The 25,009-nt window shown below is 37.9% G+C and overlaps 3 protein-coding genes and 2 non-coding genes across 6 annotated transcripts; 1 reads left to right on the top strand and 4 right to left on the bottom strand.

The window, feature by feature from the left end:
* The first annotated feature begins 3,423 nt into the window (after nt 1-3,423).
* ddah2 (dimethylarginine dimethylaminohydrolase 2) lies at nt 3,424-11,949 on the top strand. 2 transcript variants are annotated; one of them, XR_006013516.1, is made up of 7 exons: nt 3,424-3,548; nt 4,362-4,905; nt 5,862-6,050; nt 7,171-7,290; nt 7,825-7,968; nt 11,561-11,768; nt 11,800-11,949. XR_006013516.1 is itself a non-coding variant. In XM_042012472.1 (6 exons), exons 2-6 carry the CDS (start codon nt 4,606-4,608, stop codon nt 11,678-11,680), a joined length of 873 nt encoding a protein of 290 aa, XP_041868406.1. In that variant the 5' UTR covers nt 3,424-3,548; nt 4,362-4,605; the 3' UTR covers nt 11,681-11,949. The 2 variants fall into 2 exon arrangements, 1 of the variants encoding a protein (XP_041868406.1); XM_042012472.1 differs by having other exon boundaries at nt 11,561-11,949.
* Nucleotides 11,950-12,344: 395 nt separating this feature from the next.
* rps5 (ribosomal protein S5) lies at nt 12,345-15,748 on the bottom strand. Its single transcript, XM_042012474.1, has 6 exons — nt 15,641-15,748; nt 14,791-14,894; nt 14,337-14,546; nt 13,049-13,177; nt 12,602-12,700; nt 12,345-12,457 (listed from the first exon to the last, which is right to left on the bottom strand). Coding segments are annotated over exons 1-6 (612 nt in total). The 5' UTR covers nt 15,642-15,748; the 3' UTR covers nt 12,345-12,388.
* On the bottom strand, nt 12,780-12,911 carry LOC121628395. Its single transcript, XR_006008167.1, has one exon. It is a non-coding gene; the product is annotated as a small nucleolar RNA SNORA3/SNORA45 family (small nucleolar RNA).
* Nucleotides 14,614-14,747, bottom strand: LOC121628396. The gene has a single exon (XR_006008168.1). It is a non-coding gene; the product is annotated as a small nucleolar RNA SNORA3/SNORA45 family (small nucleolar RNA).
* A 964-nt stretch (nt 15,749-16,712) lies between the features above and the next one.
* On the bottom strand, nt 16,713-24,568 carry ppt2b (palmitoyl-protein thioesterase 2b). Its single transcript, XM_042012471.1, has 8 exons — nt 23,771-24,568; nt 22,852-23,005; nt 21,897-21,992; nt 21,483-21,590; nt 21,205-21,288; nt 20,923-21,007; nt 20,481-20,535; nt 16,713-20,208 (listed from the first exon to the last, which is right to left on the bottom strand). Exons 1-8 carry the CDS (start codon nt 23,951-23,953, stop codon nt 20,065-20,067), a joined length of 909 nt encoding a protein of 302 aa, XP_041868405.1. The 5' UTR covers nt 23,954-24,568; the 3' UTR covers nt 16,713-20,064.
* Between the last annotated feature and the right edge of the window lie 441 nt (nt 24,569-25,009).

Genomic DNA, 25,009 nt, shown 5'->3' with positions numbered 1-25,009 from the left:
TTGGAAATAAGACATTGTACCATTTAGTGGAAAATAGTAGCTCATGTTTAATTTAATGAATTTGGATTTTAAAAAGTTGGAACAGGACAAATAAATGGCTGAAAGGTACTGGAGGAGCATATGACAACTAATAAGGTTAACTGACATCAGGTCAGTAACATGAATGGTATTAAGGAACATTTCAGGGAGACAGAGTCTCCTAAAAATGTAGAGGTTCATCAATTTGCAACAAACTGTCTAAAATTTGTGCAGCAGTTTCAGAAAAATGTTCATCTGCAAAGACTTTGAAGATCCCACCATTTACAATGTGTAATATAATCAAAATCAGAGATTCAGGAAGAGTCTTTAGGGACCAGGCTGAAGCACAAAACTTGATACTTGTGGTCTTTGGGCCTGGGGTGACGCTGCATTAAAAACAGTGTTGGCTTTAAAAAAAAAACAGAATCACTTCTTTGGCTCGGGAACACATCCACAAATCACAGTCTGTGAACACAGTTTGCCATACAATCCGCAAAAGCAGGTTAAAGCTTTATCATACAAAACAAAGAAACAAAAAAAAGTCGTATGAGAAAACAATCCCGAAAGAGGAGACAAGAATGGGACGACATTCCTCTCCTAAAACTCCAGCAACTGGTTTCCTCACTCCCCAGAGATCTACAGACAGTTGTTAAATGACGAGAGAATGCTATAAAATAGTAAACAACTTCCTGACTTTAAGAAATCATGAGACAGCAGTTAATAGTAGTACTGCCTGTTTTTAGTTTCATAAGCATAAGCTTATGAAACAGGGTTTAATCTAATCACATGGAAATATACACCAAAACTTACAGCTAAATTCTGTTCTCCTCTGTTTTCTTTTATTTGATTGCTAGGACTACAATCAGACTAAATACATCATTTACTCCAACTTAAGCATACAAATGTCTTTTTGATTATTTGAATTCCGATAGATTGTGTTCGTTGACAGATGCTGTGTTCAGTTGGGATGTTTTGTGTGCTGGCTGCAGGATCTCAGTGGGCAGATGGTGTTCTTTAATCCTGTCTGTGCCCTTTGCCTCCCATCCTCCATCCCTCCACATATCCCTCTGCTGTTACATCCACCTCACAATTTCTGTCTGAGTCTCTTTTCCACATCATAGATCTGCTTTGTCTTTATTCAACACTAGCATCTGACTCTTAAAGCTGAAGGAACTTAGTCAAATCACTAGAAGGGAGTGTTGTGCAGTTTTATTTTGACAACACAAGATGGAGCATGTTTACATCAAAATATTCAAATATCAGTGGAAACATATATGTGAGATTAATCATATTGAAGCATTTAACAATATTCATGACCTCTCTGGGATCAGATGAGACAACCTGTTTATCTATTTATCCCTGCTTCGTTTGACCCACTTTTCAAGAAAAGCCAGATTATCTTTTTTGCAATGTCACACACACAAAAACAAAGATGGTTTTGTACATGAGGGCACATCCCTTAATCTTTAATGACTTGCTTTATTGCAGACAGTGTACACTTACAATCTATAAGGCATGGACATGTTTGTTGGTGTCTCAATGGAATCAGTTAATTTGGATTACAGGTGGGGGTGTTAAAGTCCTTAATCCATGAAAAACCTGTCTGCCTGTGTCTTTCAACAAAGAAGGGTTTCAAGCTTTGCTCAAGTAGAGATTTTCTGAGAGGAGGCCAAACTTGTGCAAACATTTGATACTAATATAACCAGCAAAGCATCAGTACTGAAACTAACATGAAACAGCCAGAAATTATTTTAATTGTTTTCTTTCCAACTTTGTATCTGTAAAAAGTGTTGTATCAGTTTATGTCAATTTGTGATCATTTTTTTTTTATCAATTTATAGTCATTCTTTCTAATTTTTTGACCGTTTTCCCTCTGTTTTCTTTATCAATTGGTTAACTTGGGGTTTTTACTGTCTTGTGCTTTTTGGAAGCACAATTTCTCCCTCATTTTACTTATTGTGCATCCATTGTCTATACCCATTTGCTCGAATGAAGGGTTACAGCTGTCTGAGGTGCTACTGAAAGGCAGGGTATACCCTGGACAGGCTGCCAGTTCATTGCAGGAACCACACAGAGAGAGAAACAACCATATACGCTCACACCAAAGAGAAATTTAGAGACACCAATTAACATGTATGCTTTTGGAAGATGGAGTACTTGGGGAGAAACTTCAGACTCTGGACAGAGGCCCCAGCCAAAGATTCATACCAGAAATCTTCTAGTTTTGAGGCAATGGTGCTTACCACCACACCACGTGTGCAAGCATTTTTAAATAGATTCTATGTCTCTTTGCAGCCATTTTGCACCTTTAAATTGTTGACTTATATTCTTAATGTTTTTTTTTTTTTTTTTCTACACACTTCTGGTCATCCATTCACAACAGGTTTGGGCTTTATTTTGGTTTGCAGAATTATGCGGCCGTAGTTCTGTATATCAACCTTTTTATAAGTTTATAATTGCTTGATGTTTCCTTTAAATCACATTTTTGTCTTGTGGCTCATGTTAATAGCACTACAGTCGCCGTATCCCTTTTCATTGATCATTTTGTCATTATTAATTATATTTTAATTTTTCTTTCGTCACTGGCATTTACTTTGAAAATTTTGTCTGAAACTTTGGTCATAGTTTACCTACTTGTACCTTTATATTTTTTTTAGGCCATTGTGTCCCTTGTTATTGTTTATGTGTATCTCTGTAGGTTTTTTTTTTTTAAGATTTATTCACATAATTTTGGACTATAAACTTTTTTTTTTTTTTGACCCCTGGGTCTTTGTCTGTTTAGCTCATTCAGTTATTTATTCATGCTTAGCCTTTTTCTAAGCTAAATTTTGTGTTTGATTTTCAACTTTGGAGAGGAATGTTACTGATATATTTGCAACCAAGCTAATGTGAACTTATTTATTCATTTGTCTGATGAATTAATAGTGTTGTTGAGCTAAACTACTTAAAATATAATGACCAGTAATTCTATTCAAGTTTTAGTTATCAGTTTAAAAAAAAGTGAAAACGCCTGTGAAAGTGAATACATGCGAGTGTATTATTAAAACAAAGGCCATGACACCTAAATCAACGCTTATTGAATCAGGGCAGGACGTGTGGGGGGATGGGATGGGGGGGATGCGTCAAATTCAACATGCATACATGAAGAAACCGGAAGTTTGTTGAGAAGGCTTTGATTAATTAAAGCATAGAGGTTGTAAATTTAGACTATTTTTAATATTGTTTTTTTAACAATACATTTTTCCATATCCCGTTCATGTTAAATAAGTTTCCACATAAAGCAGCTACTTGAACCAAATTAGATGTGACGCAATCATGTAGTGTAACGTGCCACATCCCTAGTCAAATAACTGCTTTTGGATTATTTTGAAATACGTAACCGGAAATAGATATATATAACAATCGCCATCTTGACTAATTTGCTCGCAGAAATCAAAGAGGAGCGAGAGTAACGGGAACCAAGCTGGTCTGGATATTAAATTAAACACCGGAAAACAGGTCTGAAGGCAAATATACGCAACTTAAACCAGGTAGGCATAACCTAGGAGTATAATTCTTATTTCTATTAGTTTGTTTGGCGTGTTGGTGATAGTTTCTGGTGATACTCGTTTGGAAGCTTTGGAACATCATCATAATCAAATATTTGGGAAGACCGTTGAGCTGCTGGGCGGCGCACGTTTGGCTGGGGTTTATCCTGATTACTGCAGCTGGATAAACTCAAACAAAAGCAGCTTAAAATGACAAAAAAGAATTTTAGTAACACTGCTGTTGATTTTAAAGATAGTAGTGACTTCGAATGTAGTAGAAATATTTCCATTTCGACTGTACTAACTTTAGCATAACTCACAATGCTATTCATTATATGCTTCATGTGCAGCTATATCAAACTTATGTGCATATCAAAGCCCAGCACTTGTTGCATAAGTTCTGAGGGAAACATCCTGTGTGGAGGGAAACCATGTCCCCCTCTGCAGCTTCTCAGTGGGCGACTGCTGTAGGTTACAGGGAAGATAAAAGGACAATTGTCTCAAAGCTGCCCCATTGCCCAAATCTGAAAGACTGCAGCATATTTCAGGGTTATTGAACAATCTAACTCTGAACAATGCTACTTTGTCTGATGTCCTATCTCTGCATGTTATCTCAGCTGGCCTTCTGTGTTATTCCAAACTAAACAATAAGCAAATCCAAAAGTAAAACTATTTACGGCATGTTACTTAAGCTCCAGATTTCAGACATAAACACAAACCCCCTCCAGATGCAGATGCTGGAAGCCTAAACTGATATTTTGGAATTTTTGTGTGTCCTGACCTTGGTTTTTATGTTACCTCTTCCTTCATCTTCAGGCTTGGATTGGTGGTGATGGAAGAATAGATATTGGAGCGCCTTTATCACTGAAGAGGGATGAAGATGCTCCCCATTGCCCTCCTGGATTTCTCAAGTCACACCCTTAGTTTTGTTTAGAGCCTTTTCAGTTTGTGTTTTTACAAGACCACACACATTTTTATTGTGTCTTGCCTGTGTCTTGGCAGAGCAAACATAACATTTTGGTGGAGCAACAGTATTGGCAAAATTACTTTTAAAAAAAACATGGCAAACATGTGCCCTTATGGCCGTTTCACCCACGCTGTGGTAAGGGGCATCCCAGAGACCTTTGGGAAAACTGTGAAAGATGGCCATGAGAACGGAGAGGTCTCTGTAGACCTGGCCAAAGCTCAACGTCAGTTCGGCTGTCTGACAGGAGCGTTGAGGCAGAAGGTTGGTTTGCAGCTGATTGAAATCCCCTCTGACCCTGAGCTGCCAGAGAGCTGGAGGATAGAGGATGTGGCAGTCATCCAAGGAGACACAGCACTCATCACCAGGCCCTTCAAACAGCAGAGACGCAGTGAGGTAATGCAACAGAGTAGAAAATGGCTTTATAACTTTATTTTTCTTCCATAATCCTTTGATAGTACATTAAATGTTGCGTTTAGCCTGAAAATTGCAAAAAATTATGAAGAAGCTAATAGTGAAATTTTAAGACCGTTCAAATGACAAAGAGAAAGTCAAGAGTTTGGAAAATGAGTGTGTGTATGCCCACATATTTGACTTGCACTTTTTGTGTAATTAAGTTAATACTATTAAAGGTACTTAGTTTGTCAGAAAACAGTGTATAATCCGATTGTAACTATAGACAAATCACTAACATTAAAACAATCAAGAAAATAGATCATATTGGAAAGGTCATTGCTTACATGTCCATATTGTTTTGTTTACCTCTTGGTAATTTCGCCTCTGACTTAAAACTCTGCCAGCTGAGGGGGAGGGGGAAAGCACAGCTGTTTCAAGACAGTTTATTCATATTTCAAAATGCTTCAACGTCAGTTTTGAAGCATTTAAGTTGCATTATTGTTTGACTTTTTTTTAAAGAAGCAACTGTAGCAGTTAGTGACATCTAATGTTGAAGTTGCTGATTACAGTCAGGTGTTTGTCCATACTAGGCCACTGTACATGGTGGATAGAAGGGTTCCAAAGAGTTCATGTGTAAATTGCTTATTTCAAGATAACAGAAGTAGGCCTTATTGTCATATAAGTCTACACTTATGTAAAACTGCATGGCGAGTGTGAATGGTTGTTTGTCTCTGTGTGTTGGTCCTGCGATGGACTGGCAACCTGTCCAGGATGTACCTTACCTCTCGCCTGCTAATTGTTGGGATAGTTTCCAGCTTCCCTGTGACCCTGAATTGGACTAAACGGTATAGAAAAACTTAATGAATTAATAATTCCCTCCCCACTCAACCCTTAAGGTCTAATGTCTGTTTAAGTCAATTATATCTACATTTTCTGTTCATGTCATCGCCTCTCAGGTGGATGCAGTGAGAAGGGTAATGTCAGAGCTCAACCTGACTGTGGTGGAGATGGATGGTGAGCATGGAGACTCTGGAGGGGCCACACTGGAGGGCAGCGATGTTCTCTTCACTGGGAGGGAGTTCTTTGTCGGCATTTCCTCCCACACCAACCGCAGAGGGGCAGAGGTGCTGGCAGACACTTTCAGGGTGAGAGTAACACAGTTTCTCATTCATGCTTGTATTTGTATGTAACAGGGGGATAATACACTTTGATGCAAGTTGCCAGGTTACCCTGTCAGTAGAACCACCTTCCTTTCCGGATCCTTCAGCCTACAGTTGCTTTTTACTTGTGAAACAACCTCTTCATCTTCTAAAACTTTACACAGCATCATGCAAATGTTGAGCTAGCACCATATAAGATGGGACTGACAGTGCTCCTAATGTTTTGTGTTTGAATGTATATGAAAGTATTTTCTATTTTCATTACAGCTGAGTGGCTTATGTTTGTCATCCAGAAAGAATATTCTTTTTATTACTTTGTTTTCAAAATCAGGCAGTCACAACTACAGCAGAAATTTCTGTATTGTATACAGGCACCCTTTGTATTATGGAGTGAGTTAGTCAGTGCAGCAGAGGTTGTCATGGTGCCAAGATTATCTTTGATAAAGGGACCCATCTGCCAAAGTGTGCAGGTGGCCATTTGCTATATTGCATTTTGGGAATTTCTTGTCTGTAAACAGTGATGGATGAGGTCATTCTATTTTCCAAATAATGAAGACAACGCAGCATGCTCAACTCGACCAGACCAGACCCCACCCATTAGTATTGATTCCCTCACTTGTCTTAAGTGCATTTTGCACACACACAAATACACACACACACACACACACATATACATACTTTGCATTCCCTCATGTTGAATGTGTTTGTGAATGATTTTGCATTGTGTATGTGTGGGTGGGAGGGTAAGGTTTATGTGGTCAGGGCAGAGGATGAAATTAGACCAGTAGACAGTTTTTGTCTGACATCTTTGTATTTGTTTTTCAGAGAAACTGAACTAAGTTTTCAGTTTTTATTTACAAAAATGTTTGCATTTACAGTACTTTCCAGCTTCATGTATCTTGTCTTTCCAAGTAAATTGGGAGTCATGAGAACATTTTAACAGATCACAGTTAAAAAAAAAAAAAAAGTTTGGATATTCAGTGCATGTAGCTTACTGGGACAGTTTAAAAGCCAACATTAGTCATAACTCACACAAGGTCTTTCTAATATGTCCAAAAAAAAACTGCATTTGGGAACTTTTTTGTTTCCATTTCCATCTGTTCAGGACTTTGCTGTGTCCACCGTCCCTGTCTGTGGTGGAGCCCGACTGAAAAATATCTGCTCCATGGGGGGTCCGGACACAATTATCATTGGCAACAGTGATGGGGCCAAGAAGACGCTTCGGGTAAGCGTGTTTGTGCTTGTGTGGTTTCCTTCAGTGTAAATATTGCACAGTATATTAGATCTGGTTTATACCAACCAGGTGCAGTTTTGTGTTGCTATAAAGTGCATTTTGCTATATGTTATAATTTAGTCAGACCAAAACATATTTGGAAATTTCCTTGCAGCTTTCTGAGAATATTTACCCATATGGCAATCATTTAAAGATGACCATGAGCATAAAAATAAGCTACATATAGCAGCCCCTTTTCTGGCTACTTCGATCTACATCTGTGGGTATTTAACAGCTTTACAAATTGTACCACACTGTTTATCTGTGCATGCTTCTAATTTGCCTGCGTTTTCTGTTATTATTGAAAATGATAATGCTTTAATAAGATCAGATAGTTGGGCTCTGCTCCCAGTAATGATGGTATCTATTATGTCTCACCCTCTGTCCTTGCATGAACTGCACTCATTGCACATCTCTTGACGTCATATTAATGACATTAGTGTTCCCTCTAAGCCTGTGTGCAATGCTGGGTGTGTCTGTTTTTAGATGATGGAGCAGCTGACTGATCACCACTATGAAGTTCTCACTGTTCCAGAAGAATCTGCAGCAAACTGCATCTACATTAAAGGACCGTCTAAACGAGACTTCCTGCTACACAGGCCTGCAGAGGAATGTCCTGACAGCGTCTCTGTGAGTACAACACAGGAGTTGGTTTTTCAGTGCAGATTTAAAGAAGCAGTGAGGCTTTTTTTTCCAGACAAACATGGGTATTTTTAGATTTTTTAAAAAAAAAATATATTTGCACTTTGTCACTACTGCAAACAAATGCCTTCAAAAGCTCTGTTTCCACCAAGGCAGGTCTATTCAGTTCAGTCCCACGAGGGCTGCAGTGCTGCAGGTTTTCAATGGTCACGTTTACATGAGTTTTAATTCTCCTTCAGAATAAAAAATAAATCCCCCTTTTTAAAGAGATTTAAAATGAGATTTTAAACACCTAATTCCAAATGAAAGACCATTCCGAATTAAACTTAAATCCAAAGTAAGTAGCTGGTTTATTCTGATTTTTAAGTTTGAATTGAATAACTAATAATAACTAATAATAAATTAATTCCGGTTGTCCTGTGCATGCCTGTTCCTTTGTCCTGTCGCGATGACCCATGTACTGTACTCCATCTCCCTTCTCCTCTTCAGCTGATGAAAGTGAAGTAGAGTGCTAGTGTCGAGCTGCTGCTTCTTCAAAACTATAACCAAAATCAAAGTAAAAATGGTTCTTATTTGTACTTCCATGATGTAGCTGAAAAGAAGCAGGAACTGGAGTTTTTCTTCCAGTAGATGTAAATACATCACGTCAGCCTCCTGTTCAATCAGGACTCTTCCCAACCCCCAGACCTTAAGCAGAATTGAATTAAGGCGATTAAACGTGTTTTCCGTATAAACCTCAATTCAGAATTACTATTTCCATGTAAACTTGAAGAATACTTTAATTCTGAATTATTTCATTCTGAATAATTCCGAATTTTAAAAAACATTCTGTAACCGTGGCCAATGTGTCCCTGCTCCAACACATCTGACTCAAATTAAGTGGATCCAACAGCCCATGGAGTTCTGCACAATGACTCAACGATTAAAGCCCTGCACTAAGGGGTTGGTCTTGGGATGAAACTGTATTCCTTTTTTTTTCCCCATTTTCTACCGGTAAACTGGCAAGAGTGCCTGAATATCTTCTTTTTTGGGGGGTCTTTCTTTCTTACCCATCTGACCCTAAAAGGTGGAGCTTCTCGCTGTAATCCTTTGAATGGTTGAAAGGCTCATCTCTTCCCATACGCCTCAGCAATAAGAACAAAGCAGGAACGGCACAAAGTTTAGATATACTGTTGTTTTTTGTTTTAAAGCCACATCCAAGAAAGAACACAAACTGCTGGATGTCCACGGTTCATCATTAGAATCTGGAATAGCTTCAGTGAGTCGGTTTTAAGTTCAGCAACACCATATGCAGGAAAAAATGAGGTTCACTGACTTCTTAAATGTATGGACCAGGTTTTTCCATGAATACATTTTTTCCCCTTTTCCTGATGACACAGGCAAGATGACAATGCCAGGATTCATTGTGTTAATTTAGTTAATGGTTCAAGCAGCAAGAGACATTTTCACTCATCAGCTTCCAGAATCGAGATTTAAACCCTATTGAGAATCGTTGGGGCGTGCTTAAAGGGACTTTACACAGCAGTACAACTCTCCTGTCATCAATACAAGGTCTTGAAATTAAACAATAAGCTATTCTGTAGCTACTCTGTATAGACATGTAATGCTCTAACTGCACAAGCTTGTTGAAAGAAAATGCCTCCGTAGTTTTATGCTGCCTAAAAAGTGAAGGTGGTCCAACATAGTATTGGTGTGTATACACATGACTTTCATTAATAACTTCTGTTTAGTTTTTGATTTTTCTCTAACGTCCATGTTTATGTGGGCAAGACGTCAGTTTACCAAGTTAACATTTAGTCATTTTTTCCCCTTTTTTTATTATTATTCTTTTATATAAATTTAAAGACAAATTTCACAAACTTTTTATTTCATAATTTTTTTTTTTATGTTAAAGCTCCAAGAGACTCCCAATTCCAACAGTTCTGCTGTGATAGAGCACAATGGCTTTTCAAGCCTTAAGTCAAGCTTTAAGTCCGATCTCAGGCTGGATTACTGTAATGGTCTTTTAACAGGACTTCCTAAAAAGAACATTAAACATCTGCAGCTCATCCAAAACGCTGCTGCTAGAGTTTTAACCAGGACTAAGAGATCTGAACACATCACACCAGTTTTGAATCTTTACACTGGCTTCCAGTCAGTCACAGAATAGATTTAAAACCCTTCTGCTTATTTACAAATCCCAGGATGGTTTAGGCCCAGAATACATCTGTGATATGTTCAGAGAATATAAACCTAGCAGAGCTCTTAGATCCAAAGACTCTGGTCAACTAGTCCAGACCAGAGTCCAGACTAAACATGGAGAAGCAGCATTTAGCTGTTATGCTGCAAACAAGTGGAACAAACTGCCAGTGGAGATTAAACTTTCACCAAATGCGGTTTTAAATCCAGGTTCAAAAAATTTTTTCTCATGAAATCTGCATGTTAACTTTTTTTTTAACTTATCTTGCTTTTAATAATTTTAATGTAATTTATTATTTTATTGGGATTTTGTGTTGATGCCTTTTACTATTTCTAAATATCTGCAATGCCTTTGTTTTATGTAAAGCACTTTGAATTGTCCTGTTATGGTGGTGTGGCAGTGGAAACGTTTTTGTGATCTCTATGATAATTTGGATAATGGGTCCGATTCCATTTTAATTCTTCATGAGCGCTTAAACCTGCTAACGTAGGTGCCAACACAGACATTACTATTAGTTCTAAGACGTTTAAACCATTTTATTTACTCCATTAATGCACGCTAAGTCACTCATTTTTATTCAAAAATATGTTAAACTGAAAAGACAATTATTCTGTCTTAAAAGGGCGACAGAAGACATCACAATACTTCAATCAGGACACTTTAGTAGGAGCAAACAGCTTGGGTTATGACAGAAAAGATGCCCGATGGCATCAGTTCTTGTTTAATAGTTCATTTTAAAAAAGACTTGCGCAGGACAGCAAGTTGTTCTTGTGATTTACTTAATATTTGCTCAAAAAGTACCTTCTCTTTATTTTGCTGATGTATGAATCTTAATGCTGACTCTGCCACACAAAAAACTTCCCTTTATATATTCCGGTCTGCTGCCAGAGGGGTTTCTCTTTACCAAAACATGAAGCATGGGCGTTCACTGTTGAAAACTGCAAGTAGGAGGAAGACAGAGGTTTTCTGGAAAGTCTTTTGTTCCATTATAGTGACGTGAAAGACTATACATGGGATTGGGCAGTGTCAGCATTATTTTCTGATATTACAGTACTAGTGTTAGGAATAATGCAAACCTGTAAAATCTGTGCTGATGCTGTAAAAATCTAATTTAGTTCATTTTAAAAGATGTAATATTCTGAGCTGGGATGTTATTTTTCTGTCCTGCACAACAAAATGTTGAACATCATTTTTTTTTTTTTTTTTAATCCAAATGAAGGTTAATCCCAATTGTCTGATTTGGATAACTTAGCCAGTGAAAGCCATGACTCATTTAAATAACTGTAGTTCTGATTTCAAAACAATTAGAGCAGTTTTTCCCTTCCCCTCCCTCCTTTTAGCTCTTAAAGTATGCGTCTTGTTCCAGTGATGAGTAAATTGTTTCCTCTTAACTCTCTGCAGGCCTTCCAGAAGCTGCCAGACTACACCCTCCTGCCGACAGCCTGCAGCGAGGCCTCCAAACTGGGAGCTTCTCTGTCCTCGCTCTGCCTTCTCATCAACAGAAAGCACACATATTTCTGAAAACACCCTCATATGACATGCATTTATCTGGTGGCCTGTAAATCACTTGCTACCTAGTAAAGCTGTGGATTGATAAAAGAAACCAAACATACACACAATGCAGTTGTATGAAACTGAATGATGCACCAATATTGTGGCAGTTGCTCCCCCTGCTGAGAAAATGTGTCACAACTCTTATTCCAGTTTCTCTGACCACCGATGTAAAGAAATGGAACAGAACTAGTTAATTTCTGCAGGTTTTACCCATTAAAATAACTTTTTTGCATAAATACATGACAACCTGGTAGTAGTAATATACCCTAGGAGTATTGCTCAAAACTGGACCCTCAAAGTAGAAAAAATGGACTTGCTAATATGCTCAATGACTCTGTGCTGTTTATTGCAGTAACCTTTTTTGAATTAATTCAGACCTGTGTATACCCTGTGCTATCCACATTTGTGTATAGTATCTAGCTTTTGTAGTTACAGGATATCTAGATGCTGAATGTACGTACAACTACGTAGAAGTAGAGGAAATAAGAATTTGGCTTTTGAAAGAACTTCAGGGGCTCCCATACACCTTACTTTTGCCTGTTTAATATCAGAATAAAACTTCTGCAGTTCTGAGGCCACTTTTTATTCATGTGTTAGAACATGTTTATGTACATTAAAAACAAGTCAGCAATAATTTCGTCAGGTTTTATTTGTTTTGCTAGAAAGTGAACATGCTTAACGGTTGGACTTGGCAACTCTCTCCAACTCGTCTTTCTTCTTGATGGCGTAAGAGTTAGATGAACCCTGAAGAAATGGGAAAAATGAGTTTTAATACACCTTAGCCATAACAGACCAAAACCTCTCAATGTCAACTGTTTTAAACTCTGGGATTAAATCAACATGGGATTGGTGCAATAATCCCTTCTGGTTATGTACAGAAAGTGTTACCTTGGCTGCATTGATCAGCTCATCAGCCAGGCACTCAGCAATGGTCTTGATGTTCCTGAAAGCGGCTTCTCTTGCTCCAGTGCAAAGCAGCCAGATGGCCTATAAGACAAAAAACAAACATTAAGGAGTGTGTCACACTAACAAATTAGCTTTAGCAGTTTAAACACAGGTCAGGATGTAATGTATCTGAGTTGGTGATTGACTGGGCCACAACAGACTACAGCCAATGAATAAGCAAAGACAGTTCCTCTGCGAGCACTCTAGCACACCAAGACAACGGGCAATATCCAGGCGTGACTCTAGCCTCGCTTGGCACGAAATCAATTTTTAGCCTCAAGATGAGCACAGCAACATTTGATCAGCAGTCAGTTAACCAGTTTATGACTGAACCAAAGCATTTACACGGACCCAGGATCAGTGAAGTAAGATAAAATGTTCTGGTGTTACCTGGTTGACTCTGCGGAGGGGTGAAACATCCACAGCTTGCCTCCTGACGGTACCAGCACGACCGATACGGGTGGAGTCTTCACGGGGTCCACTGTTGATGATGGCGTTGACCAACACCTGGAGGGGGTTCTAGGGAAAAAGTTGGAATATGAACATTTCTGAATTTATAGCAACACAAGTTCAGAGCAATTTAATTTTCAACAAGTGAACCCTCTCACACAGGGTTTACCCAATCTGTTCAGCCAACAAGTTCAGGTTTGGCCCTTTCCCACTAGAACCCACTTAGCTCTACCTTAATTTCAGCCAACACACCACACCACCCTGATTTCAATTGTTCCTATTACAATAGATTGAAATTGAGGCTGCATTCAGTGTGGGTGGGGTTGTCTTAGCAAGGTGGCTAATAAGTATTGTGAAGTCATTCGTTTGCGACACATGGAACGACAACGTGAGCCACCATTAACTCCACAAATTGCTGGAAAACTTTATTACGAGTTCCACCGTCCAGCTCACTCTGGATTTTTTTCATTGGCCAACAAGCACAACAGACTCTTCACCTCCGTGTTGGACCATGGTGATCGTTTTCGGAACGTTGTTATCCACAGTTGTGGCTTCGGAGTTTTAAAGATGGAGTCGTCGTAACAACGTCAAATTCTGGCCAATAGTAGCCTGCTATCTTGATTAAATTTTTGGCCCGGCTCCACACCTTTATAACCCTGATGGAGTAGCTGCTAAAAAATATCTACTCACCCTATGATAATTGTGATGGAACACCTACAAAGTGGGAGGGGTGGTGTCGGGCTGGACTAAGAGGGTAGTAGTGGGAAAGGGCCATATTTCACTTTACCGGTATACATGTAGCTGGGTCTAGTTAGTGTAAGCATAAAGACTTAAAATGAGAAAATGATTTTTTTTTTTTTTTACAAAAATGATCAGAAGTCAAACCTGATTATCAGATTAGATTGGCATCACTTCATTATGTATAACAAATTATCTGACATAAATGAGGATGCTCACATCATATTCTATGCAGCTCTAAACTTTTTACACATTGGCTGATCTTGGTTTTCTGAAGCACAAAGTCAGCAGTGCAAGTCAGAAAAGTCGAAACAGCAAACACCGTGCTAGTGTTGTCTGTTTTTAAGTAAGACCATGAAACTTGCAGTAATTCCCAAACTGTCAAATCTGATTTGTAATGAGTTAGACACCAACAACATGACTGGTAATGTGAACACAACCTACCAGTATCATGTCTTAATCCTTTTCAACAAAGATAATAAAATAGTACCTCTCCAGTCAGCAGGTGGATGATCTCAAAGGCGTGCTTGACGATGCGCACAGTCATCAGTTTCTTGCCATTGTTGCGGCCATGCATCATCATAGAGTTGGTCAGACGTTCTACGATAGGGCACTGGGCCTTCCTGAAACGCTTAGCGGCATAACGTCCTCCAGAGTGTGGCAGGTACTTGGCGTACTTCTCTTTCACGGCAATGTAATCCTGTATGTAAGAATGGCACTTTTAAAACATCAATACTTAAACATTTTCAAAATGTCATTTAGGAAGATGGTGTATCTGAGCTGGTGATTGACTGGGTCACATCAGACAACAGCCAACGAATAAGCAGAGATATTTTCCTCTGCGAGCACTCTAGCACACCAGGACAACAGATTAGTGTCCAGGCGTGACTCTAGCCTCGCTTAAATTGACAAGAACTCAACACCCGTTTTGATATGCTGCAAACCTGCAGAGAGATGTCATTGATTTGGACGTCATCTGTGCTCCACTTTCCAAAGAGCTTGATCTCCGGGGTTTCAGCCACCGCTGGGGCAGTCTCCCACTCAGTCACTGAAGAAACAAGGAAGGGTGTTAAAAGTTTAAAGTGAATGACAACAGTTTGATAGTTTCGTTCATTATTAGTTAAAAAAAAATTTTAAAAAAAAGAGGGGGGGACTAAATCGAGCCCACGATCACACTGTTTAAATACCTAAGTTTAACAGATTAATATTTTTCTGCTACTTTTCAAGCCGATATGACTTTTCCAGTTAAACGCGGAGTTTTTAAAAAAAAATGGCTGTATATTCCCTGATGCGCATAGTCAACATACTACTTTTACTAGAGCAGATCTGAGTGATTGAGTGATGCCACGAATTTACTTAACATAAGGTAATCACACTTAGGGAGCAAGGCCGTGCCAAAAGCCTGTTTCACGTTACATCGGCAAACTTAAGCTACGGCAACTAACGTCTGCAAACTGCCGTGGTTGGACATTTCTAGTCCCTGTAGTCGTTTTTTAAACTAAACGTGCAGCCAAAAAGTAGACTTTAAATTTAAATGTACGCTGGACGTGACATCTATCAAGGCAGCTCATCAACATGCCGCATCCACACGTGCTAGCAGGTTAGCTACATGCTAATGCTATGCACTGTTGTGCTCGTACGGTAACATTCAGATGGAATAAAACCACTGTTCGAAAGCATTTAAGTGTTCTGATTAAATTTATCGAGCAAAAAGCATCGTGACGCTTTAAACCATCAGCCTCTTCTTATTTTCATGGTATATCAAACAAGTAAAAAGAACATTTTTGAACTCACTTGTATTGGCCGTTCTGTACCACACTTCTCTGAGACGGAAAAGGGCCTCCTTGGGGCGCCGCGTTCAGATATCCGGTGAGCTGGCTGATTTCTTCCGGTGGTGCAAAGGACTATGGGAAATGTTGTTCTATCTGCAGTAATTTGCTCTGAGTGACTCCCTTGATGTTGTCAATAGACGACAAGAAAAAATGGGCTGAATAAGTTTGAATAAGCACCTTAACTTTTAAATTTTTCTTCAGTCATAACAGTGATTTTTTCTGAAGGCATCAACCATAACTCACATTTAAACTCTCATTCTAAAACACATTTTACAGCCTTATTCACATAACTAAGCGTTTGCCATTTTCACTGAAAACAACAAAGAGTTATTGGATGACATTAATGACACACTAAACCACAGGTGTCAAACGTCGGTCCTCGAGGGACGGTATCCTACAGGTTTTCATTGTTTCCCTGACCTAACACACCTGACTGAAATTATTGGGTTATTGTGAAGAAGTTGACAAGAAACTGTTGGATCCATTTGTATTTATTCAGGTGTGTTAAATCAGGGAAACAATGAAATGAAATGAAAACCTGCAGGTTACCGGCCCTCGAGGACCGGAGTTTGATACCCCTGCGCTAAACAAATCACAATTCATGTTTTGATTCGTTATGCAGTTAACTTAGATTAATTTGGAGGGGTGTTTCAGTCAGAATATCTTCTATCTGGAAAATAATATCAATAAGAAAGTATTGATGACTTAAGTAAATGCATGCCTATGGAAAGCAACCCAATGCAACAAAGATTTACCATTCACAACAAAAATGAGTCCTCAAATAAATTACATACTGGAGATGCAGATAAAAATTCAAGTACAAGATTTTCTACAAAAAAAAAAGTGAAACTACACAAGACTAAAATGCTCTGTTCTCTTTACATGGATATTGTTCATTACTAAATCATGATTTCCATTAGCACATGATTTATAATCATGTGCTTATGTTTGTCTGATTTTCTAATGTATTTTATGTGCTCCAAAGCAACAAGATAAACACAAAGCCATGTTCATCAAACAAACAAAACTTGATGTCCAAATAGTCTTTTATTGATGAAACATATATTTTACATCTTTCATTTTGCAGGACACTGTAGAAATGGTCAAAATAGTATTTTCAGTCCTAAGAAAAGCATTCCTTATCAACATTTGATGTTTTTCAGAACAAGAAAACTGAACAGAGCAGGACATCCCTTAAATTCATAATGTAAGCAGATATGTAAGTTATACAACAGCTACTTTGCACAAGTATATATAAAACAAAGGGCAAAATTATAATAAAATAAAATAATCCAATCCTTTAAAGTTCCCTTCTCATTATCGTGTGCAATCTGTACTTTATTCACTTCATATTTTTTTCTTTCATTACACAGAAGACATTTTCATTTTCCTATTTTTTTGAGAAACATATACAACAGGCAGCAAAAATAGTCAACAAACTGCAAACAGAGTTAAGAAAAAATATTCCCTTTTCTAAAGGAGCATGAAGGTCGCTAAAAATGCCTGAGATATCTAAATGAGATGAGAGGTAAAGAGTGCCACGCACAACAGTTTGGTGGACCAGTAAACACTGATATAGCACTGCCGAACTTGTTCTGCACTAGTTGCCACCCCTCCCTATCTTCCTATCATTCATTTTAGCACCGTCACTAAAGGCAGCAGATCATAGCACTTTGGTAATGAAGATGAAACACTCAGGCATGTTGGGGAAAGTTAAGGCTTGATCTACTAAAGCAAAGGAGTACAGCTCCAAAGCACTGCATGATGCTCTTAAAAAACATGAAACTTGGGATGCACACGATTAAAAAAAATGGATCTTGTCTTTGTTGAAAATGGAGGGATAAAAATGTACAAATGGCTGCATCTTTAGATGAGCAGGGCAGTAAGTCATTTATGAAGACAAGTCGACATAAAGTCGCTCAGGCACAGTCGTGATGTGTTTTTTTTTTTTTTTTGTAGGTATGTTTGACAGACAGACACAAATAAATAAATCTTATGTATCACTGTCAGTATCAATAAGTAACATTTCAGAGATATTGAGTTTCAGCTCTAATGTCACAGGGTAATCACAGTAATGGGATTCAGAACATAAATCTTTAAAGGCAGATTAAGGATATTCCTATAAAGACAAAAAACAAATGAACTCATACAGAAGCAGTTCAGCTTAGTTACTTATATTTTGTGTTCCACTTGAAGTGTGTGGTAGTGTATTTCTCTGCAAAGGCACTGCCCTTCTAAAATGCAGTCTCCTTACGCTCCACACACATTTAGCCACCCTCCACAAGTAATTTTCACTTAAAATCCATTGCTATGGTTCACTGAGGTTCAAAGACCTTGCTGCAGCAGACCCAAGCTTGAATCCCAACCAATGGGCTTTTAAAAAATATTATCCCACTTTTTCTGACCACATTTCCTTTCTGTCCCATTGACAATCAAAGGCCACTACAGCCCTCCAAAAGTCTTTGAAATGAACAAAAAGAACAAATAATTTTCCAGACAAAAATAGGTTTTTATGGTAAAGTTGTGCCAGAGTTATTTGTGCTTTAGAACATAAATAGATTTGTTCTGTAGCTGGTCTGAGTCTCTTACTTCCTATTTCTGATCCCTGCTGGAGCTCCTAACGCTCACTCTTGCTTGCAATGTAACAAAACGGGCCAAGTTTCAATGCTGTGATTGAAAATACAAACCGTCTTAGATAATTGTCTTAGAATTGCACAGTTTCCACTGTCTGAAATAAGCCTTTACACCTCCTGTCCCTTTAGGACACTTTGAGTGAGTCGGGTACAGGTAGACCTGCTCACATTGGCTTCCAAATGCTTTGCATTGAGCTGATATTTTAGGCCTGAAATACTTTGACTTCCTTACTGAAGAACTTGCAAAGAACACTGCCCCTGTCCACATTTACAAATGGGTCTTTAAAAAAAAAAAAAAGTCCCATTTAAGAAACAAGGCATGTGCCTCCATGTTTTACAAATTCACTATGGCTCAGACCACTTCAGGAAGTCAAAGAGCACTTCACAGTGCTATTAATCACAGTCATTGTTTAACACTTTCTTTTTCCTGCATTTAATTAATTTAAATTAACACATTATTTTGACATATCTCAGCCAAAATTATTCTGGGAGGAGCGAACATAACCGTCTATTAGAACAACGATAGCAGCAATGGTCTCCATTTGGTAAAGATTTTCCTTTTCCCCCATTTTTGTGACATAACAATTGTGTTCTCTTTTTCATCTTAATCACAAACATATATTAAACACAACAGGTCTTCTCATATTACTAACTTGGTGTTACTTGACTCCAGCTCCAGAGTGAGGAGATCTCATTCTCTCATTCTGCTGCAATCAGACCATTAATTTTTAATCTGTCTCCTACTAGTCCTGAAGACGCTGTTTGGAGTTATCTTATAGCCTGACTTGCATTTCAGTTAACCCTTTAAGACCCAAAACTGTATGTTCAATCCCATCTGCCAGTTCTAAATCACAGCTAACACACTCTGCATGGGTTGAAAGAACTGATTTTCATGCTTTCAAATCATTATTATACAGTGGGTGTAAGCTATTTTAAGATACCAACATTGCAGCAGCAATTATCCCTTAATACATAATAGGACTAGTTAACCTTTTCTGAGGGTTAAGGGGCTAAACCCTTAAACAAGCTGTGGGAGGTAGTGATGAGTTGGATTTGATTTACAGAGACAATCAGTTTAAAATAAATGTTTGAAGGAAAAGTGTGAAATTTATGGGACAATCACAACCAATCAGGATTCCATGCTAATGTCTGAAGGTACATAAAGACTGGAAACAAGGAAGCTTTGAACCTGACTGTGACAAAAGGTTAAAAATGTGCTAAGACCACCTTTAAGCTCATCTTGTGTAGTCTTACAATATAGCAAAGTTGACAAGTCTACAAAATGTAACTGTTTCCAGCAAAAAAAACAAACAAAAAACAGCCCAACAATTAAAAATATACAGCAGACTCAGTTTTTGCGTTGATGCGTTTGTTTAGAGCTGCTGGTAGGTGGACTTTTCTCCCTCAGAATGAAGCTGGCTATGTGTTGGCTGTAGCTTCATATTCATTGTACAGACTTTAGGGAGATGTCCAAGTTCTCATCCTAAGTCTTGGCAAGAGAGCAAAGACATACATTCCCAAAAATGTAAAACTAGACTTTTAAGTGTAAGGTAAAGGTTAATAACGTAAGATGAGTATAAACAAGGAGCATTTATCTACAAAACACCTCATCAACAGAGAGTACAAGGAAAATAAATCCTGGTATCACTTGGTAAGCAGTGATTTTGGAAGTGTTTCCTAAATATTTGAAGGTAAGAGCTTACTAAACTGTAAAACATGAATTTCGATGTGTGTCTTTGTGTTTCTGTTTTGTCTACACCAGCCACCTCTCCATGCATGTGTGGAAGACGGTCTCATTCGAGTGCCACCAGACGTGTTGGACACCGGGAACAGAGCAGAGGATCAGATCTCCACGAGCCGCCAGAGTCTTCAGGCCGAAAACATCGCTTAGATACAGCTGGAAGGGAAGACAAACAAAGAACTTGGTGCTTAATTGATCCACTGCAGGAGTTTTTAATGAGCATTGAATGATAATGATGTGTGTTCATTTTAAAGTATTGTTTAGGCTGTATTTGCTCATAATCATTCTTTAAGTTTTAGTTGTGTTTGGAGGCTGCAGCTGCATCAGAGTTTTGTTCACGAAATTATACATTTCCAACAGTGCAAATAATAACGGATACATAAAAACCAAATACTAAACAGCCTATTTTGTGTTTGATTTCTACTCACATCTTGGTGCTGCATCTCAACAACGGTCTCGTTGTCGTCATAAAATCCAAACTGACTGTGAACCATGAGCAAGACAGAAGGATGAAATGTGTGAGCATCACATGAGAGTCATCAGATCATCCACAGAAGGAAAAAACTTCTTAGAAAAACACGTGAAATGTGTGAACTGAGTTTTTTTTATACTGTAATAAGAAATCACATTAAAAACTGACTTAAAAAAAGGATGTTGTTGGAAGCGAGATGGATAAATAACAGCTGACTGATCCTTCAGCTGACTGAGATGTCAACAGCTGGATTGTTCTAAACTATAATCAATTTGACTAAATTCCTCAGTCTTTAAGTCACAATCATCTAATTTAACATCTGAGCTTTCAGTGACAAAGTGGAATTAATTAAGGAAATGAATCTGAATTCACTTCAGATAAACTGAGGTCAGACTCACCTTGACTGCCAGGGAGTGATGACTCCATCGTCCGGTCCTCCAATCAACACCAGCTTTTGGATTTTGAGAAAGTTTTGCTTCCATTCTGCAGGTTTAAGCTTTGAGTCATTACACAAACACCTGATGGGTTGTTCTGTAACTTGTGTGACTGTTTCTGATAATTCTTCATTTGTGAAATAAGCCGCCTGTTTAGTCAATTCTTTATAAGAGTCATTAACATTTATACAGCAGTTGTGTTTGTTAAGGCTGCAGGTGAGCTTTCCCCAGAATGAGTTTGCTGACCTGTTGAATTTGGATTCGGCCTCTCGCTGTTGAGCAAAGCCAAATAGTCGCTGCTGTTAACGTATAGGTCTCTGTGGTGGGGGTCTGCAGAAGAGGACAGATTAAAAAGCAACCGCAAAGTCAAAAAACTTTTCATAATAATAATAATAAACAAGCATAAAAATTCTTTGCAATAAGAGTCGACATGTTTGTAATTTTCAACTCTCAAGTTAACAGATGCAACAGAATTTTCAGACTTCACAAAGTCCTCTGAGAGGACGTTATTTATGGCGTCTCACCGTTCCAGTAGTTGCAGATGGATATCCTCTGACCGACTGCAGTGTAACAGAGGTGGTAGAGGTTCGACTTCACAAACTGAGGGAAGAGGTACTTCAAGTAGTCTGTGTCTGAGATGAATCAAGAGACAGAGAAGATCCAAGATAAACAACAAGCCAGAGAGAAGAAAATAGACCATTACGTGATAAATATATGTGCAAAGTGATTATTCATTTCTAGTCGGTGCTGAAAACAAACAGCAACAATGACCTCAAAGAGATCAGTTGAAACTGGAGAGCTAAACAAATCTACTCAAACTTACAAAGAATCTCCTTTAAGCATTTTCAAATTACATTTCCTGAAATACTTCATTTCACTTGCATCTGTTTCATTACTATGATAAATATATTGGCGTCAGCTTTCACAGTTACACCCACCTCCATACTGCCCAGCCTGAGGAGATGACAGAGAGATAAAGGAGTGGACATTGTGGTCAGACAGAGTGGAGAGGATTCCCCTACAAACCAGCCCACCTAAAAATAAACCAACAAGCACATGTTTACAGATTTTGTTTAGTTTTCAAGCTTTCCCATTAAATATTTTGTAACCTGCAGGGTCAAAGGTGCTTGATGATTTCTTTTAACCATATGAATAACAACTTATAAATGCTCTAATAAGAGTGTAAAGCTATGATACTCAATAACATTAATTGCTAGTTAAGGTACTGACTTTCAAATCACCAGCCAGTAAAATAAAAGGAAATTCTAAAAACTGCTTGTCCCTGTCAGCATAACTCATAAGCAATGGCTTTAAATGTCTTGTGTCATCCAAAAAACCCTGATTTGGGTAATTAAGGAACAGAAAAAAGATAGTTTTGATGCATTTTTGTGTCAAAATTACTTGAAAATCAGTATCTGACTGACAAAATCTATCAGATTATTATTTTTTTCCTTTTTCTATTGCTAAAAATGTGTTTAAAATAAATCTGATTTACCTTTACTCTATAAAAAAAATATGATAAAGATAAGAAAATAATCTGAATTCTAAAGTTCACCACAACAAGTTGTTAGAAACTGTTGAGTGAGGAAATTATAATCTTTGTTCATGTTTCTGCATTTATGGTTAGTAAAAGCCAACTGAAAGCTGATTATAGGGAGTTTCCAACTACTGACTGAAGCAGGAATCTCAAACATCATAAAACATTTATTTTGCAGTAAAATAAAACAACTGCTGAGTTTTCTACCAGAGAAACATTTACGATTTGCAGTGAACAGTGTGACCACATGTGAAACTGATACTGCTGCTAGACACATACCTAGACTTCTTTATAATCTCAAGCAAATACCACATTTATGTCTGTATTATCTCATTTACAGGAAAGTACTCACTGACCTTGAGAGTAGCAGATAAAGTGGACCCCGTCTGCTGCGTTTTGCATTATTGGGTAAATAGCTGCCTTGAAGCCCTCCACCTGTTTCCACATGGGCTGCAAACTTGCACTTCTGTCAAACAGGTCGATGATGGTGACATTTGTCCCTGGATGAGACTGCAAAAGAGAGCGGGAAAAGATTAAACTTTATTTATGCATGAACAGCTACAAAACTAACTGAAGCAGAAAATCCAAGGCTTGGATTTAAGTTTCGCTTGTTTCCCTCCAGAAAGCCTGGTTTCAACCTAAAACTTTTAATATTGCATTTGGTTAACCTCATCAACCTCTCCTGGGACCCTACCAAAACTTCCCTTTTTGTTTCGATACCAAATATTCAGTAAAGTGTGAATATTTAAAAGGTATGTAAAGAAGCTGGAGAACCTAACAGGACAAGCAGGACTGGGCACATAGCACTGCCTTTACAGTGTTAAATTTTTTCACTTTATTTACATTTATTTACATCAATAATAGCTCTTTATAAATTATCTGTTTTCCCAGTGCAAATGACTGAGAGCAATGCAATAAAAAACAAACAAACAAAAAAAAAACAACAACATGTATTTAACCAAAATAACACATCAATACCTCTGTGATCACACCTGTAAGAATACCTTTTTATATTAGTGTATATCCGCATGAAAAATCCAGAAACAAACTCGTGTCACACTACAAGGTTATTTACAGGCTCCCATCATGCTGATATCAGCTGACTAATGCAGTGCAGTGCATATTACATAGTTGAGATCCATGTTTTGGTAATAACACATGGTGATATAAGTTGTAAGGCCCTTGGGATATTACATTACGTGTGTTTTAAATAACTTCCTGCGCTGAGGAAATCCTTAAACAATGCAATTGATATTGCTTTTCATTTGCACTCACCTCATTAATGAACTGCTGTAAGTTCTTAAAATCCCCTGAGCTGTCGAACAAGCCGTGGACAATGATCACCGGCTTGTATCCGACCACCGCAGCCCAAAGACACGAGCCGAGGAGAGGTAACAGCAGCCCAGCCGCCCCCCTGTTTCTCCTCCTCTCTCGACAGGGATAATGGAAGTCCTTCATTTTAATCTTAAAAGTGGTTAAAACTCAAAATAAAACCTTTAAATATAAAAGTTCAATTAATAAAAATAAATAAACAAAATATGGTTGTTTTGCTAATTTTGTGCAATTATCTTCAGCTTCATGTCTGCTTCCAGCTGCGGTACAGATGAGCAGGTCGTCACCGTCCCTTCAGCACTCCTGCTTGACACACACCGCACTCCCTGTGAGTTTTTTACCCAATAACTATCCTGATAAAACACCTTACAGCTGCTCCACTTTCTGCCTTTGTTTGTTCCGGTTTTAAATTAAAGGTGAAGCGGCCGCTAGTGACGCTATTTCCGGTGATCGCGCGTCCAATCAGGGTGACGCAGCACGCTGCCTCCTCTTTCACTGCATCATGTGAAGCTGCAGTGTAAACGCGAAGCGATCCATTACCAACATACGTAGCACATTTTCATAATTCACCTTGTAATTATCCATTGTTCTGACACTAAACATTTTTCTTTATTTTTACTTAAATACATTTTCTTAATATTATTCTTAATATTTATTGGAGAAAGATTTGCATATTACCATAGTGGTATTTACAAACAACAATTTAAAAAACAATATTTTGCCAAAATTGAACTTAAAACAATTGTAGTTTTGTTTGCGGGGCTGCTTCCTTTCCCCAACACATTTTAAACTAATAAATTCTTTTTTTTTTTTTTTTTTTATTTCGTGAAGAACAAACTATTGTTTGGTTTGCTTGACAAGAAAGACAACAATTAACTTCATTTAAAAAAGAAATTGTACTAAAAGAGATTGGTAGGGTATACGAAATCCCATATTGATGTGAAGTGTACCTTAATTACAACTAATCAATAAGAGAAAAAAAAAACAAATCTTATCAATATTTTACATGAGATTTTCATGTAGCAATTTTCTGAAGGTTGGATGACGTGACAAAATGATGACACACTGTAAATTAACAACAGAATTGCAAAAATGTAAGATATGACAAACATTTGAGAATTTAGCTTTCCTGAAATGCAGCTGTTTTTATTTTTAATACCATGACAATTAAAATTGCTGCAA

Source organism: Melanotaenia boesemani, chromosome 17, assembly GCF_017639745.1.
Source record: "Melanotaenia boesemani isolate fMelBoe1 chromosome 17, fMelBoe1.pri, whole genome shotgun sequence".
NCBI classification, from domain to species: Eukaryota; Metazoa; Chordata; class Actinopteri; order Atheriniformes; family Melanotaeniidae; genus Melanotaenia; species Melanotaenia boesemani.
The sequence above is the reverse complement of the archived record's forward strand: the minus strand, read 5'-3'. Positions and strand labels throughout refer to the sequence as shown.

Coding starts and splice junctions, on each gene's coding strand:
- rps5 (XM_042012474.1), bottom strand. Junction 12,701..13,048: donor CCCTCCGCAGAGTCAACCAG/GTAACACCAGAA, acceptor TTTGTCTTATAG/GCCATCTGGCTGCTTTGCAC. Junction 12,458..12,601: donor AGCTGATCAATGCAGCCAAG/GTAACACTTTCT, acceptor CCATTTCTTCAG/GGTTCATCTAACTCTTACGC.
- ddah2 (XM_042012472.1), top strand. CDS start 4,606: ATGGCAAACATGTGCCCTTATGGCCGTTTCACCCACGCTGTGGTAAGG. Junction 6,051..7,170: donor TGCTGGCAGACACTTTCAGG/GTGAGAGTAACA, acceptor CCATCTGTTCAG/GACTTTGCTGTGTCCACCGT. Junction 7,969..11,560: donor AATGTCCTGACAGCGTCTCT/GTGAGTACAACA, acceptor AACTCTCTGCAG/GCCTTCCAGAAGCTGCCAGA.
- ppt2b (XM_042012471.1), bottom strand. CDS start 23,953: ATGAAGGACTTCCATTATCCCTGTCGAGAGAGGAGGAGAAACAGGGGG. Junction 21,591..21,896: donor TCAGGCTGGGCAGTATGGAG/GTGGGTGTAACT, acceptor GATTCATCTCAG/ACACAGACTACTTGAAGTAC. Junction 20,209..20,480: donor TTGAGATGCAGCACCAAGAT/GTGAGTAGAAAT, acceptor CTTCCCTTCCAG/CTGTATCTAAGCGATGTTTT.